The sequence below is a fragment of the Myotis lucifugus genome, unplaced genomic scaffold, assembly GCF_000147115.1.
Source record: "Myotis lucifugus unplaced genomic scaffold, Myoluc2.0 scaffold_537, whole genome shotgun sequence".
In the NCBI taxonomy this organism is placed as follows: Eukaryota; Metazoa; Chordata; class Mammalia; order Chiroptera; family Vespertilionidae; genus Myotis; species Myotis lucifugus.
The window spans coordinates 163,825-178,311 of NW_005871585.1; the positions used below are offsets into that span (position 1 = coordinate 163,825).

A 14,487-nucleotide genomic window follows, 5' to 3' on the forward strand; every position below is an offset into this window, starting at 1 on the left:
TCTCTAAAAATCAATAAAAACATTAAAAATATTTTTAAAAATTGTATAACTTGATAAAACATGAAGTGACAAAGAAAATGTCCCAGCCCCAAATTATGCTTTTTGGTCATAGGGAAGCTATGGAATGGATATAATGACAATGTTTATTCAAAGTACTTGGGATAAGAGGAGAGGGCGCTAGTTCCAGTGATAAAATATGCTGCAACTGCTCAATGGGCGTTGCCTTGCCTGCAGGAAGACCTGTTTGGCTGCCTTTCACCTGCAAACATGGCAGGAAGTGGGCACGTGCCAGGAGCTCAACAAAGGTTTGCTGAATCCCTGCTCTTTTTTCACCCAGCCCCCACCCTGCTCCCACCTGACAACCATCCGTCTGTTCTCTGTATCTATGAGTCTAACCACTATAGTGGTTACACCAGAAACTATACAAAACAATATTGAATGTAAACTGTAATTGAAAAATAAAATTTAAAAAAGACTTATTAAATTAATAAATATTCCACATTTGCTTTGCCCCTGTCTCGTTTTTTCAAAAAGAACTGTAAGTCCAGAAACCCTTGACAATGTCATATTTTGTGTTTGGACCCTTTCATATTGTGAGAGTATAAGAACCTGGTGTTAAGAACTTCTGTTTTGAAGTCAGACCCAGTTAGAATCCTGATTCTACCACTCAATAGCTGTGATCTGGGTGGGTTCATTAACTTCTCTGAAGCTCGGGTTTCTATGGAAACTGCTTGGATTTGGTTTAGGCTTCACCTCTCACAAACTGTGTGTGACCTACATAGGCCTCAGTTTCTCTATCTGTAAGAAGTGGATGATAAACACTTATTTCCTGTGTTCACTGGGGATTGCTTTGGACATTACATGTAAAGTGCTTAGCATTGCTTGTCTGAGCATATAGCAAGTGCTTGATTATTAGTTTTTCTTTCCTTCCTTCCTTCCTCCCTTCCTTCCTTCCTTCCTTCCTTCCTTCCTTCCTTCCTTCCTTCCTTCCTTCCTTCCTTCCTTCCTTCCTTTCTTTCTTTCCTTCCTTCTTTCTTTCTTTCTTTCTTTCTTTCTTTCTTTCTTTCTTTCTTTCTTTCTTTCTTTCTTTCTTTCTTTCTTTCTTTCTTTCTTCTTTCTTTCTTTCTTTTTTTTCTACCAGTTGATACAAGATTTTAAAAAAGATAGATATTGTGTTCTGAGGGATGGCACATCTAAAGCAAATGTTAGGGACTTTTTAGCAATATACAGTGAGAGCCAATAAATGCTTATTTCAACAAGTCATTGTCTTAACATATTCCCTAAGGTGAGCTTTTTACATATAACCTACATCTGAATATCTAGCACATTCCTTTGAGTATTGTATGGGTGATATCTTTACATGGTGGTCAGTACTAATCTTTTTGTGTGTAATGTTTCTTTCTCTTCTCATTTTAATCGCTACATAAATTTAACAGGAGGTTCAAAACTGGTACTGCTTGTATTTTTTCTTGCAGGATTTTTAAAAAACTTTTTATTTTCTGGCTTTTAGCCATACATCTTTTTATAGTTAGCTTTCATTTAATCCTCTGTTTTCTCTTAGGTTGGGACTTGTGCATATGTCTTAATTATAACCAGAAATTATTTTTACCTAATTCTGTAATTTATAATGATGTATTATTTTTCTTTTTTAAAAAAATGCATTTTTATTGATTCCAGAGAGGAAGGGAGAGGGGGAGAGAGATAAAAACATCAATGATGTAAGAGTATCATTGATCGGCTGCTTCCTGCATGGCCCCTACTGGGGATCCACCCTGTAACCCAGGTATATGCCCTTGACCGGAATTGAACCGGGACCCTTCAGTCCACAGGCTGACACTCTATCCACTGAGCCAAACCAGCTAGGACTAGTGTATTCTTTTTCTTAAAGAGGGTCCTCAAATTAAATAAGCTTCAAGATCCAGAGAGCCAGGATCTGCCCTAGTGACATTATAATTCTTTTTCATAGGAAAGACTTGACATATTCAGCTTAAATTTTTCTAAAGTGAATGTTTTTATGGGAGTATTATGAGACTAAAGATATCTTTATTTTCTCATTCCACTTGAGTTCTGACCGAATTTTGCTTTACTTCTTCAAGAAAATGCATCTGTGCTTTCAATAAAAATTTATAGCCATAGAATTCATTGAATGGTCAAAATAATGTCAGTATCTGGCTTCAAAGTATATGCTAGCCTTTAGTATGCAATAGATAAAGAAGAGAGCCGACTTCATTAAATGATGCCTCAAACCCACTTTTTTCAGGCGAAAGGAACTATGTGATCTTGTAGCCCCATTTGGGGAATGCATTGCACATTTCTGGACTGAGAGAGAAAGGGGGCGTGCAGTGTGGTGGTCATGAGAACCCTGGCAGGAGAAGAATTCGCATGGTTCTGGAACAAAGAAGGAGGAGGCAATAAGGAAATGCCCAGAGAATCCAGAGGAAGGGTAGTGATTCCAGGACTAGAAAGTGGCTGAGCATTTCAGGGATTGCTGAATAAGAACAGAAAACTTTGAAGGGGGGACTTTAACCTCCAACAGGCATGGGTTACTGGTCTATTGCACTGCCACTAACCACTTCTTTGCAGAAGGCTTCAACTCTGAATAACAGTTTCAATAGGGGCGACACTCTGTATAGGTAACTAAGAACACTGGAGTATGTGGAATGCATTTAAAATAGGGCTGAGTTACCAGCAGCATCAGCATCAACTGGCCTTTTGGTAGAAAAGCAACTATTCAGGCCCCAATCAGACCTGCTGGATCAGAAGCTGTGTATTCACAAGCCCTCCCCGTGGTTCTGAGGCACCGACCCTGGCAGCACCGCCCCGCAGAACTTTGTGTGAAGATGGACATGTCCTGTGGCCACACTGTCCAGTATGGTAGCCACAGCACAGGTGACTATCGAGCCCCTGAAATGTGGTGGAGGAAGTGAAATTTTAATTGTATTTTATTTTAATTAATTAACATTTAGATGGCCACACGTGGTGAGTGGCTGTTGTACAGGACAGCACAGCTCCGCTACGGAGCATTCCTGAACATTCCTATGCATTTACATCAAAACAAGTCCCTGCATCATACACAACAGGACAAAACCAAAAAAACTGCACGCCATATAGAGAATTACATATTGATGTCATTTATTTCCTTATTCCAGTGTTGGAATCATTAACTAGACCATGTTTGGGATGGGAGCCTTGCAGATCAACATCAGTTAAATATCCAAGAAGAGAGAAACAATTTGTATGTATTTCCATGTCTTGTCAGAATATGGTAAATAACTCCTTCTTAGATGATTGTTTCTGCTTTAGATCCTGAGGGTAAGGATTTCTTAATAACCCCAATACATGAGTTTCTTAAAATGAAATTCAGCCTGTGCTTGAAGGAGACTGTGGGCTCTGTGTGTGGGTGGAAGGGAGAGGTGGTGACCAGCAGGAACTTCTGTTGGTGTTCCACCCAGAGAAAGCAGCATGAAGAAAGGATCAAGGTGGGACATTGCATGGCACTTTGAGGAATAGCAAGGGATTACGTTTGGCTAGAGTGTAGGGTTCATAAAGTGTTGTTAATCAAGACCCCAACACCATGTATGCAGAGAAGGCCAATGGAATCCATAGCTGCCCTCGTTCCTAACTTCCAACCTTTGATTCCTCCTCCTCCCTTCCAGTCAATGGGGTCTGAAGTAAGATGATCACGGTGTGGAAGTGAGGGGCAGAGAGGAGGGGCCCGGTGTAAGAAGTTACAGAAGCAGAGCAGACAGGACTTGTTATCTGATAGGATATTACACGGACTGCCTGCCAGGAACTCTCATGGAAACTTGATACCAAAGAGGAGTTAGGTCCTGCCCTGGAAGAACTTGCAGCCCAAGTAAAGGGGGGAGGGAAGGGGAATCAGGCATGTCGACAAAGGAGTGGAACCATGTTATGTAGTTCCCCAGAAGTCCATCCAGGGTCCAGAAGTGGAGGCCGTCAAGGTGACCCTGACATACAGCACACCCCCCGAGACCTGTTACTATTCCCTCATCTCCTCTCAATTCTGTCTTCTGACACTTGTCTTCACTCACTGCTGATCCTTCCATAATTGTCACCCCCAGCACAGTGTTATTTTGAACTCATATTTCAGTATATTGAAAAAGTATCTAAATCACCCAATGAGTTTATTGTGTGTCCCTCTAAATCAGTGCTTGCTTTTTGCACTTGACCATGTTTTATGTAGCCTACGTCACATTGCTGACCTCACCATGCTCTGAGATTGACTTGGTCCCACTTCAAAGGCCTCCCACCTCTTGAACCTCAAGAACATGTCTGGCTGAGGAACATTTTATTTGGGTGTTTGTTTACTTGGTCATTTATTTGTTTACACATCTGTTTGTGTAGGAATAGTTTATACATGTTTATATTTTATGCTCCATCTCCTCCTGGAAATACTTGAGAATGCTTGCATGAATATGATCAGGTCAGAAAAATAAATGAACCAGGTGATGTAGCTTAAAGGCGCGGGGTTCTGGTCTAAGGTGAGAGACTGTGTGTTGGTTTTAGCTGCCCAGGGAAGTGGGGGTAGAAATAAATTAAAGCGGCTGCCTGGTGCTGTCCTTGGTCCTGTCATGGCCTTCCTGCGTGACCCTGCCCTGGCCAAGTCCCTGGCTGCCACCTCCATCCTGCCTGAATTTGTGCTGCTTCCTCCCTTGCTGTTGTATGTCATCCATAGCCTTGCTGACTTCTGACTTGTCACCAGCTCACCAATGATCGGCCCTGACCTGGGTTTCTGAGGTCCTGCATTACATCATTTGATCCTGTTCAGAAGACACTTGCTCAGCAGCCTTTGGAACAGGCTGGAGATCTGGCAAAAGAGTCTTTGTTTGTAAATATTTTCCTTATTTTTTTTTTAAATTCATTTGCCAAGTGTTGCTCCCCTACAGAGGTTATTTCTGTGAGCTGATCACTACATAAAACTCATCTTCTTTTATTATTATTTCAGAATTGGCCTTACATTAGCTTAGAGTAGGCCTTTATATTTCTCACAATATGCCGGGTGAGTCTTATCTCCTTTCCCCTGGTGGTAACATAAATCTTGTAATGTTACATTTCTGCCAGCCCACAGTGATAATTGAACCTGATCTAATGTGTTTAAAGTCTAAGGCTCTTAAAGAGACTTTTAATCCTCTTGTTCATTTAAGATAGATTAATTTCTTCTATTTTTCTACGAGAACATGATCCTCTTTTTAATGTGTTCAGCTTTAGTTTTGTAGGTGCAGATATACATACCTTGCTTTAAGTAGACTTGATATATAAAAGCTTGGATTTACTTTAATCATTAAAAACAACTTTTCACAATTAATCCAAAAAGCAGGAAGAAGTTGTATCGACATAATTATTTTAAAATTATGATTGAGCTCTGCCAGTGGGGTTCAAGGTTAGACCATTAGACTGGGAACCAAAGGGTCAAGGATTTAATTCCTGGTCAAGGGCATGTACCTGGGTTGCAGGTTTGATCCCCACCCCACCCTGGTTGGGGTGAAAGCGGGAGACAACCAATTTATGTGTCTCTCTCACATCAATGTTTCTCTCTCTCTCTCTCTCTCTCTCTCTCTCCTCCTTCCCTTCTTCCCTTCCACTCTCTCTTAAAAAAAATCAATGGAAAAAATATCCTCAGATTAGGACTAAAAAATAATAAAACTGTTAAAAGTATGATTAAACCCTTTAAATGCCTCTGAAATGATACCAAAACTTTGTTTCACCTACCTTCTTTGAGACCCTTCTACCCAAGAATGTCTTCAGCCATTCTGAAGATTGCAGACAGTTAACAATTGTTGTTTTTTTCAAGAAACTCTATTTAACCTAACTGTATTAGGATTGCACTTGATTATTCTTATATGATCATTTGCATGATTTTTTAGTGCCACAATTGTAGAAAACTGGTATTAGTATATTACAATTGGCATATCTTATTCAGAGATGTTTAGAGCCTTTTAATAATAATAATAGTGGGTGCATTATGCAGTAATAATGGAAATTATATTTGCAAAATAGTAGTAACAGAACATTCTGAAATGCTAGAAATAGAAGAATCACAGTGTAAGAGAAAACCATGTTTTAATCACAGCATTTGGTTATCTGTGCTCCTCAGTGCCACACTACGCCTGGGCTGCATGAGATAGACCAACCTGTGCAATTCTGATTGAAGTGGAGAATTTTCAGTCACGGAAATCAAAAGGGGGTGTGGATGTTGTCATGTTTGAATATAATTTTTGATCTTTAGAATGGATTAACATTTTGTAAATTAAGATTGGATTTCCAAAGAAAGCATATATTTGCTGTGATTTAGCCTAATAATTTGGTTATTTTCCAGTTGCTCATAACTTCTGATTAACAGCTTATTTTAAAAATGTTTGGAAAAAATATGTAAAGTAATTCCTCTATATTTCATAATTATAGTTTTTAGGCCAATTTTAGGCTCATTAGCTTTACCCTGTCCCTTTAATGCTTTAATTTATTGATCATTCAACATATGCAAACTAACAGAAAACCATAGTAAAAAAATAAATCCATAAGGAACCTAAGAAATTCTTTTTTTTTTTGGTGCCCTTGACCAGAACCGAACCTGGGACCCTTCAGTCTGCAGGCCGACGCTCTATCCACTGAGCCAAACCAGTCAGGGCACCTAAGAAATTCTTGACTATGTGAATTGGCATAACAATTGTTGATTTTTGGTTTTGGATATTTTCTGTATCAATTAAAAAGTGTTTTGAAGTTTTGATTAAATATCTCTTTTGGCAGCGTAATTACCCTCATTCAGGAATATTCTGCCTTAGACTTCAAAAATTAAACAAAGCCAAGAAGTGCCAAGGCCACAGAGATGAAAAAAGGGGCAAATTAATTCTATTGCATCCAATTGACAAGAATTATTTTAGCCTTGTGTATGTTCACATGGAACCTGTCTTTGCTCTGTTCCTTTCAGAAAAGAAAGTTGTTTTTTGTTTGTTTTAAGTTTTCCTCTTTCATTTTGAAACTGTTGGACCAACCAGCTGCTTTATAGATATCTACCCTTTTCTCAGGCCTCTGGGTAATCTTGGGGTTGTTATCATCATCACTCTTTCTCTGATGGACCAGGAGGGACTAGCCAAGGCAAGAGGATGAAGGTGTCTCCCACAGGATCTCAGGATGCTGGGCAAAGACCCTTTCCTTGGAGCATTCCTTGGAGCAATTATGTCTAAATTCTATGCATCTTGTCCATCCAACTCTGAAATCCTGCAAGAAATGCTACCTCATGACTCAGCTGCATCTGAGAAACTTATCAAACAGCCATGCACTGAGAGAGAGGAGAGGCTGGGGCAGAATTGGGAGAGGCTGGGGCAGAATTGGTCTTGGTCCTTATCCATCCCTCTACACAGGCAAAAATATTCTACTCTCCAGTCGGCACTTCCTGAAGGGTTGATTAGTGTGGTGCTGTCACCTCTTGGGGAGCCGGCCTTTGCTCTACTGCAGTGATCCCTCCATCCTCTTCATTCTAGTCTGTGTCTGAATGTTGTCACCTTCCTTGGTGGTCTAATTATCCACTTCCACTTCTCTTTATTCCTTGGAAGTCAGCTTTACCAAATCCTTGTCTGCTGATGGGGCTGCATAACTGAGATGATAGATGTAGAAAGTAATTCTTTAAGCTGGAAAGTGCTCTGCAAATGTAAAGCTGTGATGTCGATAACAATGCTTCTACTCACAGACCTTTACTCGCTCTCCGATAGCACCTTATTTTCCAAACCAAAGCCTTTTAGGGACTCCGAGTTACTATTGTTCCTCTTGTGGTTTATGGGGAGTCAACACTGTGTAGTGGTTAAGAACATGGGCCAGGAGACAGATTCGGTTCTAATTTCACCTCTGCCTCTCCAGCTGTGTGACGGGATGGGTTATTGTGAGTCTGTTTCCTCAACTCTACATAGGGACACAAAGAGAACCATCCTTTCAGAATTGTTGAGGGGAGTACATGGATATTGCAAGATGAAGCACTTAGCATAGTGCCAGGCCCATATAAGCGCTCGGTAAAGAATTAGCTTTCATTGCTTTCTGTTATTCTAATGGATTTTGTGCAAAGCCAGCAAAAAGGAGCTGACTCTCATACCTTAATTAATTGTAAAATCTCTGGCATCCTAACTCTTTTTTTCCATATTTATCTCATCCGGAATGTGAATTTGTATTCATTAAATGAACAGAGAATGGTATTTTCACTTAAGAAAAAAGGAATTCTGTGCCGGTATATACTTTTTAAAGAAATCATGACATAATAATATTTTTTTACAAGTCCAATATTCCTGAGAACTCTCAGTGCTGGTGAAGTTGGAGGGGGTATGGTTTGTGAGGGGGTCCCTGCAGCCAGCAGTGCTCTGTCAGGCCCTCTCTGCAGGCCATCGTTCAGTCTGGACACACTTGGTTCCTCTGTGCAGCACGTAGGTTTCGGGGAGAGGCTGTGGGCACAGAGCTTCGTGATACACACAGCCCAGCATCTCCTTCTCGGGCATCCGTTGCAACTGGGCAGAAAGTACGAGGGCCCGTTATGATTTCCGACTGGCATTTCGTTATTTGTATGTTAATATTTGGTGTGGAGTGAGGCTAGAAATTTGTAAGTGACCATCTGAAAAAGACCTTTAAATCTAAAATTTGAACAATTCTACTTTCTGGGGAGGTAGTTCAATGGTGATGCTCCTGACAGCACGATGGCGTTTTAAACCATGTTTATTGAATATGCTGATCTCCGTTTATCCTTATATTACAGATTGATGTTCTCAAAGCAGATCTGGAGAGCGCAGAATGGAAAGTTTTGGAAAATCTTATTCTGGAAGATGTCCTGGAACAGATTGGACAGCTCGTCTTTGAGATCCATCTCCACTGGCCTGGGTTCGAGGTCAGCGGCAGCGACAGCAGTGTCGTGCGGTTCTGGTACAGCCTCCTCAAAGAGTTAGAACTAAACGATTTCAGGCTTTTTCACAGTTACAAAGATTTATCTAAACCTCAGCTGTTCCTGAAGAAAGACATGTTCAATGCAAGTAGCTGTTATACTCTTGGTTGGGTAAATACCAGGTGGAAATAGGATGCAGGGCCTCATCAAAACTCAAGGAAATACTTGCAGAGCGGAGTACATCCACGATTCTAATGATCGTTGTGCAGTCTCCCACCAGCCTGTTACCTGCTTGAGGCAGGCGTTGTTATTGCCTCTGTGTGCATGCAGCCTGGCGCCTGCCGTGAGGTACGGCACAGTTACCCCTTGTTGAAGGGGTGGACACAGGAACGCCACAGGAGTCAGCCGTCATCTGCCCTGACCAGGCTCTTGGCCTGTCTGCCTCTGACGGAGTGGGGATGCTCGTCTTCCTTCATTTTTAGTGGGAAGATAACCCCCCACTTACCTCGGTTTTCTCTAAAGTTCATTATGTTTCTACAGGGTGTTCAAAAAAATGTATTCACACTTTAAGAGCTGATAGCTCACATTTGAAAATGAAATGTATTTTAATACACACTGCCTTAATAATTATTCAAAGGTGAGTATACATTTTTGGGGGACACCCTATATAATCCATGAATTCACCAAGATGACATTTTCCATTTTCACTGGGTTGATGAGACTCTTGGGTTTGTAGCCTAGTGTTCAACATAGGACCTTGCATTTGACTTGAACTCACCTCTTTCATGTTCTCCTTGTTCACCTGGTCAGGAATGTCCTTTACACCTTGTGGTTTTCCATCACTCCTTTTGAGCCTTTGCTGAGGCTATGCCATGGTTTTATAAGAAGTACAGTTCTGGTACCTGGGAACAGATACACCAAATTCTGTCACTGAGTTTAAGACTAGACGATCAAGAGCTGCAACTCAGCATTCTTTTCATAGCAGCCTTAAAATCCCCATCTGTTCCTGTGAACGAAGCACAAAGCAGAATTTGAGTGTCTTTATTGTTGCCTCTTCTGACTTCACACCTGATTTCTCAACCAGAGACTCGCCTATGCTGTTAATTCTTTACACACACACACACACACACACACACACACACACACGATCTCAAAGATGGAAGGGCCAGAGTCTCTTTCCTGGGATGCTTACACAGTGTTTCCATAGCACCAATCCTTTCTACTTAAAAAAAATTTAAGCAGAAAATGCAGGTTCTCAATAGTTAAAGTGATCTTTTTTAGTTCTATTTGCAGGATTAGACATTTACCCCCATGAATAATTTTCAAAATTCCTATTTCAAATAAATTTGTATAAAATCAACCAAATTATTACCTTATTGTAAGTTAAGTATATTTTCTGACACTTTTTATATCCTAACAGAGTAGGAAAACCATGCCATACATGTTTGTTCAAGAAATTTGGGGAGGGAATAGGATACTGGTTACTACTGAACTGTATTCCCTTCCCCATTTTTTTTAAAAATCTACTTCTACCTGAGACATTCCCTGGGTTGGCTTTTTGGTTTTTGCAGTGTTTGAAAATATCATTCCTCAAGTGAGAAACCAAAATATATTAGAGTTGGATAATCTCACTAATTTTGGGTTCAAAAGAAACAAGACTTTCTGAATTAGTGATGATTTTTTAAAACATAAAATGAGGCTTTTATTTTAAAACCCATAGTACCCTAATAAAAGTCATTGAGGTGGGAAGACCAGCTTGCATAAGTGTGATTTGTAACTGCACTTCAGTTGCTTTTACCGTCCACAGGAATTTCAGCGGTACAAGGGGCCATAAAAACTCTAAAGTTATACTGTTGGTTTGCATGGCATAGCCTCCAAAACAAAGTTAACTTTTAGTCCAGTTCCTGTTTAGATTATGTCACAGATTCTCTTTTATTTTTTTCATAAAAATCCTACACACTGAAGTATATACAGTAAATGTTTTTATGCATTCAATCCTTTAAACCTTCTTATACATTAACATATGAAGTATACTGATCTTAAGTGTCCAGATGTATACACAATCATATCAATATTTTTAATTCATGGGCTTGAAGACTTGGGCATTACTGAAAGCCCCCTTTGTACAGGGCAAGTTACCATTTATTCCAGATTGGTGGTACAGAACACTGACTTCATCACACTCCATATATATATCTGAAGCAAGAATGGGTGTACTGTTTAAAAAAAAGACAAACTCAAAATAAATCACAAACACACCCACCCACGCCCACCTACAAGGCAGCCTGTTCAGTAGTTATTCGTACTTATTTTATGCTTATTTCTGAGACTGTCCTTCATTCCCTTTATGGAGAGCTTGAAGTTTATGATGAAGTTCTGACTGTTGCTATGGTTTCCCTGCCTCTAGAATTTATTGTGATTCTTGTGTTGGCCAGGGTTTCTTAACCTCAGCACTACTGCCATTTGGGGCTGGATCATTCTTTGTTGGGGGAGGGAGTGCATTGTGGGATGTTTAGCAGCATCTCTGGTCCTCCCCATTAGCTGCCAGAGCACCTTCTCCCTCCCTTTCAGTGTGACAACCAGACACGTCTCCAGATGGTGCCAAATGTCCCCTAGGAGGCAGAATCCCCACCGTGGAGAGCTGGGGTTGGCCATGAGAAATGGTCTAGGTTACCACAGCACTGGTGTTTGGGAAGATGCTGCTGGTGAAGAGCAGGCAAAACCACCACAAAAGAACACAAACAAAATACAAACAAACAAAATCAAGGGCTGTTATTTATTGAGCACTTACTGGGTGCCCAGCACTGTCATAGATTATTCCCAATTCTCCCAACAACCCTCCAAAGAAGTGTCATTTTCCCAGATGACATATACAGGTAAGGACACTTGGAGAGGTTGGATAGTTTATTCAGATCATTCAACTAATAGGTGGTGGGGCAGGAATCCACATCTTGGCCTGTCAGATCCCAAAGCCCATGCTGGTCCCTCCACAGTGCTGCCTCCACAGCCTCTAACAAATGTAAGATGCTTCTTTCAAGGGACATATTTTTGCCTTTCTATTAGTAAATGGGGGTGGGGAGGACGACCCTACAAATATACTAAGACCAGACCTGCAAATCTATTAGAGTTGGGGTTATTTTTGTAGCCTGCAGATTTAACTTTAAAAGCCTACTTCATTAAAATATGCCTGCCAAATGGAGACTTACTGAAAAACGGGACCCAACGAATTCTCTGTCAATATGTTCAGTTGCCAGAAAAGCTCTTGCAAGGCCCTGGAAGTGACTCTTGGCCCTGGCTCTTCCCAACACTTGGCACTTTTCCTCCTGGGTTTTAGGAAGGGCACAGTCGCTTGGAAGGGTAGTGTGAGTTCCCTTTGTTTCAAACTAGATTTTGATCCTCGATAAATGAGCTCCGATGTGAATATCTGCGACATCATTAGCTCTTACCAGAGCAATGCTCATAAGTGAATCTGAAAATACAAATTTAATAATGCTCTTACCCAATGATAGAAAAAACGGTTCTTTTTCAGGAGAAAAACGTGTGAGGATGTAAGAGGTCACCTTTTCGCACAAACTCTGTTACAATTTGAGATTAAAGTAAAAGAAAAACAATTTTTCCCTTCCCCTTTTCTTAGAGTGATTGTATTTTATGCAGTTCTACTAGGTTATTATATAAATATTTGTAGCTGTTTGACATGTGCAAATGAAGAGAGCCAGGGAGAAGTAAACTTCCCTTAGGATTGACTTGACGATCCATGAGTGTTTACATCAGCGTAGAGCAAAAGTAAATTCAGGAATTTACAGTGTTTAGTTTGAATCGGCTATTCATATAAGCAGTTCTGCCTTGGCTGTAAGAGTTTCGTATGTAATAAATACAGTAGGAGATTTGCATTTCCTAAGTGTTACATGTTGGGATTTTGCAAAGCTTGGATTTATACCAGAAAACTAGCTTCATCATATTTTGCCAGATTAAAATGAAGGCCTTATTTAAACAGATTGTTATACTTAACAATGCATTGGTAGCTCCAAGCTCAATTAATATAATCTCTTCTTCTAAAGATAAATTTATGTTTTCCTTTTAAGCAATAACGTAATTTTTTTGTATTAGCCAATTGCTGGCTCTTTGTGAATTCAATAAAACATTTAAACTTTGGCAAAGTTTCTTCCTTTTTCTTACCTTGAAAGAGGTATTTGACCTTTACTTATCACATGAAATTATACCCCCCAAATTTAGTATATTTTTAAACTGCCTAAATTTAGAAATTATTGAAATTCTTTAAATAATGTTATTGTATTTCTGTCCTTAAGAAAAATAAAGCAAGCAAGCTTAATGTCATGCTTTATGTTTAACACTATATGGAAAAATATGCTAGTGCTCAACACATTAGAACCAATGCTTGGTAAAACTAGCAACTTCATATTACTGTATAAAATACTTTGTTTTTTTAGAGATTGGTTTGGTGCAATAAGATTATCTGAAACAATAAGGGATTTATTTTCCTGTTAAGTTTGAATTCTAATCTAGACTGTTCCGATAGAGGAGCCCAGTATACCTAGGGCAGATATGCAATCGATATGTACCAGGAAGCAATCGTGGTTGGTAAATAGCTGTGGTCCTGAGTCATTCTCCTCCACTGTAGTTCCTCCCACGGGACCCCCAGACCTCTCCAAGATCGAGCAATTAATGCACTGCACACTAGGCAGCTTCCAGGACCCTGCCCTAGCACAATGGTTAGCTTCTATTCTAACTGCTCCATGTCCTATGTTCCTGGTCGTTGGATGTTTTGATATCACCACTGGGTGGGTAGAGATGATGAGCAAAGGTCCAAGTGTGTTCTATAACATGAATGAAACCACAATTATGTCAGAAATAAGCTATGATCTGTACAACACAGTATTATTTTTCAAGGATTGATATCAGAGCAAACATGGTTTCCCCAGGGACTCCCCACCCCATTTAAGGCCCCCAGCTATGTGTCCCTGTGATGCCCCCCTTCTCTCTGTTTTCACACGCCTTGTACTTTAATGTACCTGCTTATTTAATGGCGGTCTTTCCCAGCAGGTTGTACACTCCACGAGGGAAAGGGCCAAGTCTGAAGCCCCAGTGCCTGCCAGGTAAAAGGTGCTCAATAAATATTTGTTGGGTATGAATAAAGAAAGCTATTTCTCATAGGATTTTTCAGTGAATTTATTTTGCCAGCATTTGTTACTGAAAATTTTTTTCTGACATGAGAAATACCTTTGCCATTTAGATGCACCACTATCTCTCCTGTTGGTTCATTTAAATTTAGACACACTTTTAGCCTGTTCTTGACATAGCTGTTTATTGCTCTGCTTCTGGTAGTCCTCATTCCCGATTAATGCTAACCTGGAGATCTTTCTTAGGAACTTGAGAGCTACATAATAATCGGATTGAATAAATACAATAATAATTGAAGGCTCAATTATGACTACAAGATATTCTAGGATATCAAACCTCAATCTTCGCTTCTCATGCCTCATTGTCCTTCCTTTGTACCAATTCCCAGGAAACAAACTTTTTAGAGTCAGTGTGTAAACCACAATTCCTGTAGCACAGAGACTATTTTTAGTTTACGGGAGAAGAGAGGTATG

At 40.0% G+C, this 14,487-nt stretch overlaps 1 protein-coding gene across 1 annotated transcript in view; it reads left to right on the top strand.

Moving 5' to 3' along the window:
• METTL24 (methyltransferase like 24) overlaps window positions 1–9,950 on the top strand; it is a 77,298-nt gene extending 67,348 nt beyond the window's left edge. Inside the window, 1 exon segment of the mRNA XM_006104031.3 lies at window positions 8,753–9,950. Coding sequence (XP_006104093.1) covers window positions 8,753–9,067 — 315 coding nt within the window. The 3' untranslated portion in view covers window positions 9,068–9,950.
• The last annotated feature ends 4,537 nt before the right edge of the window (window positions 9,951–14,487 follow it).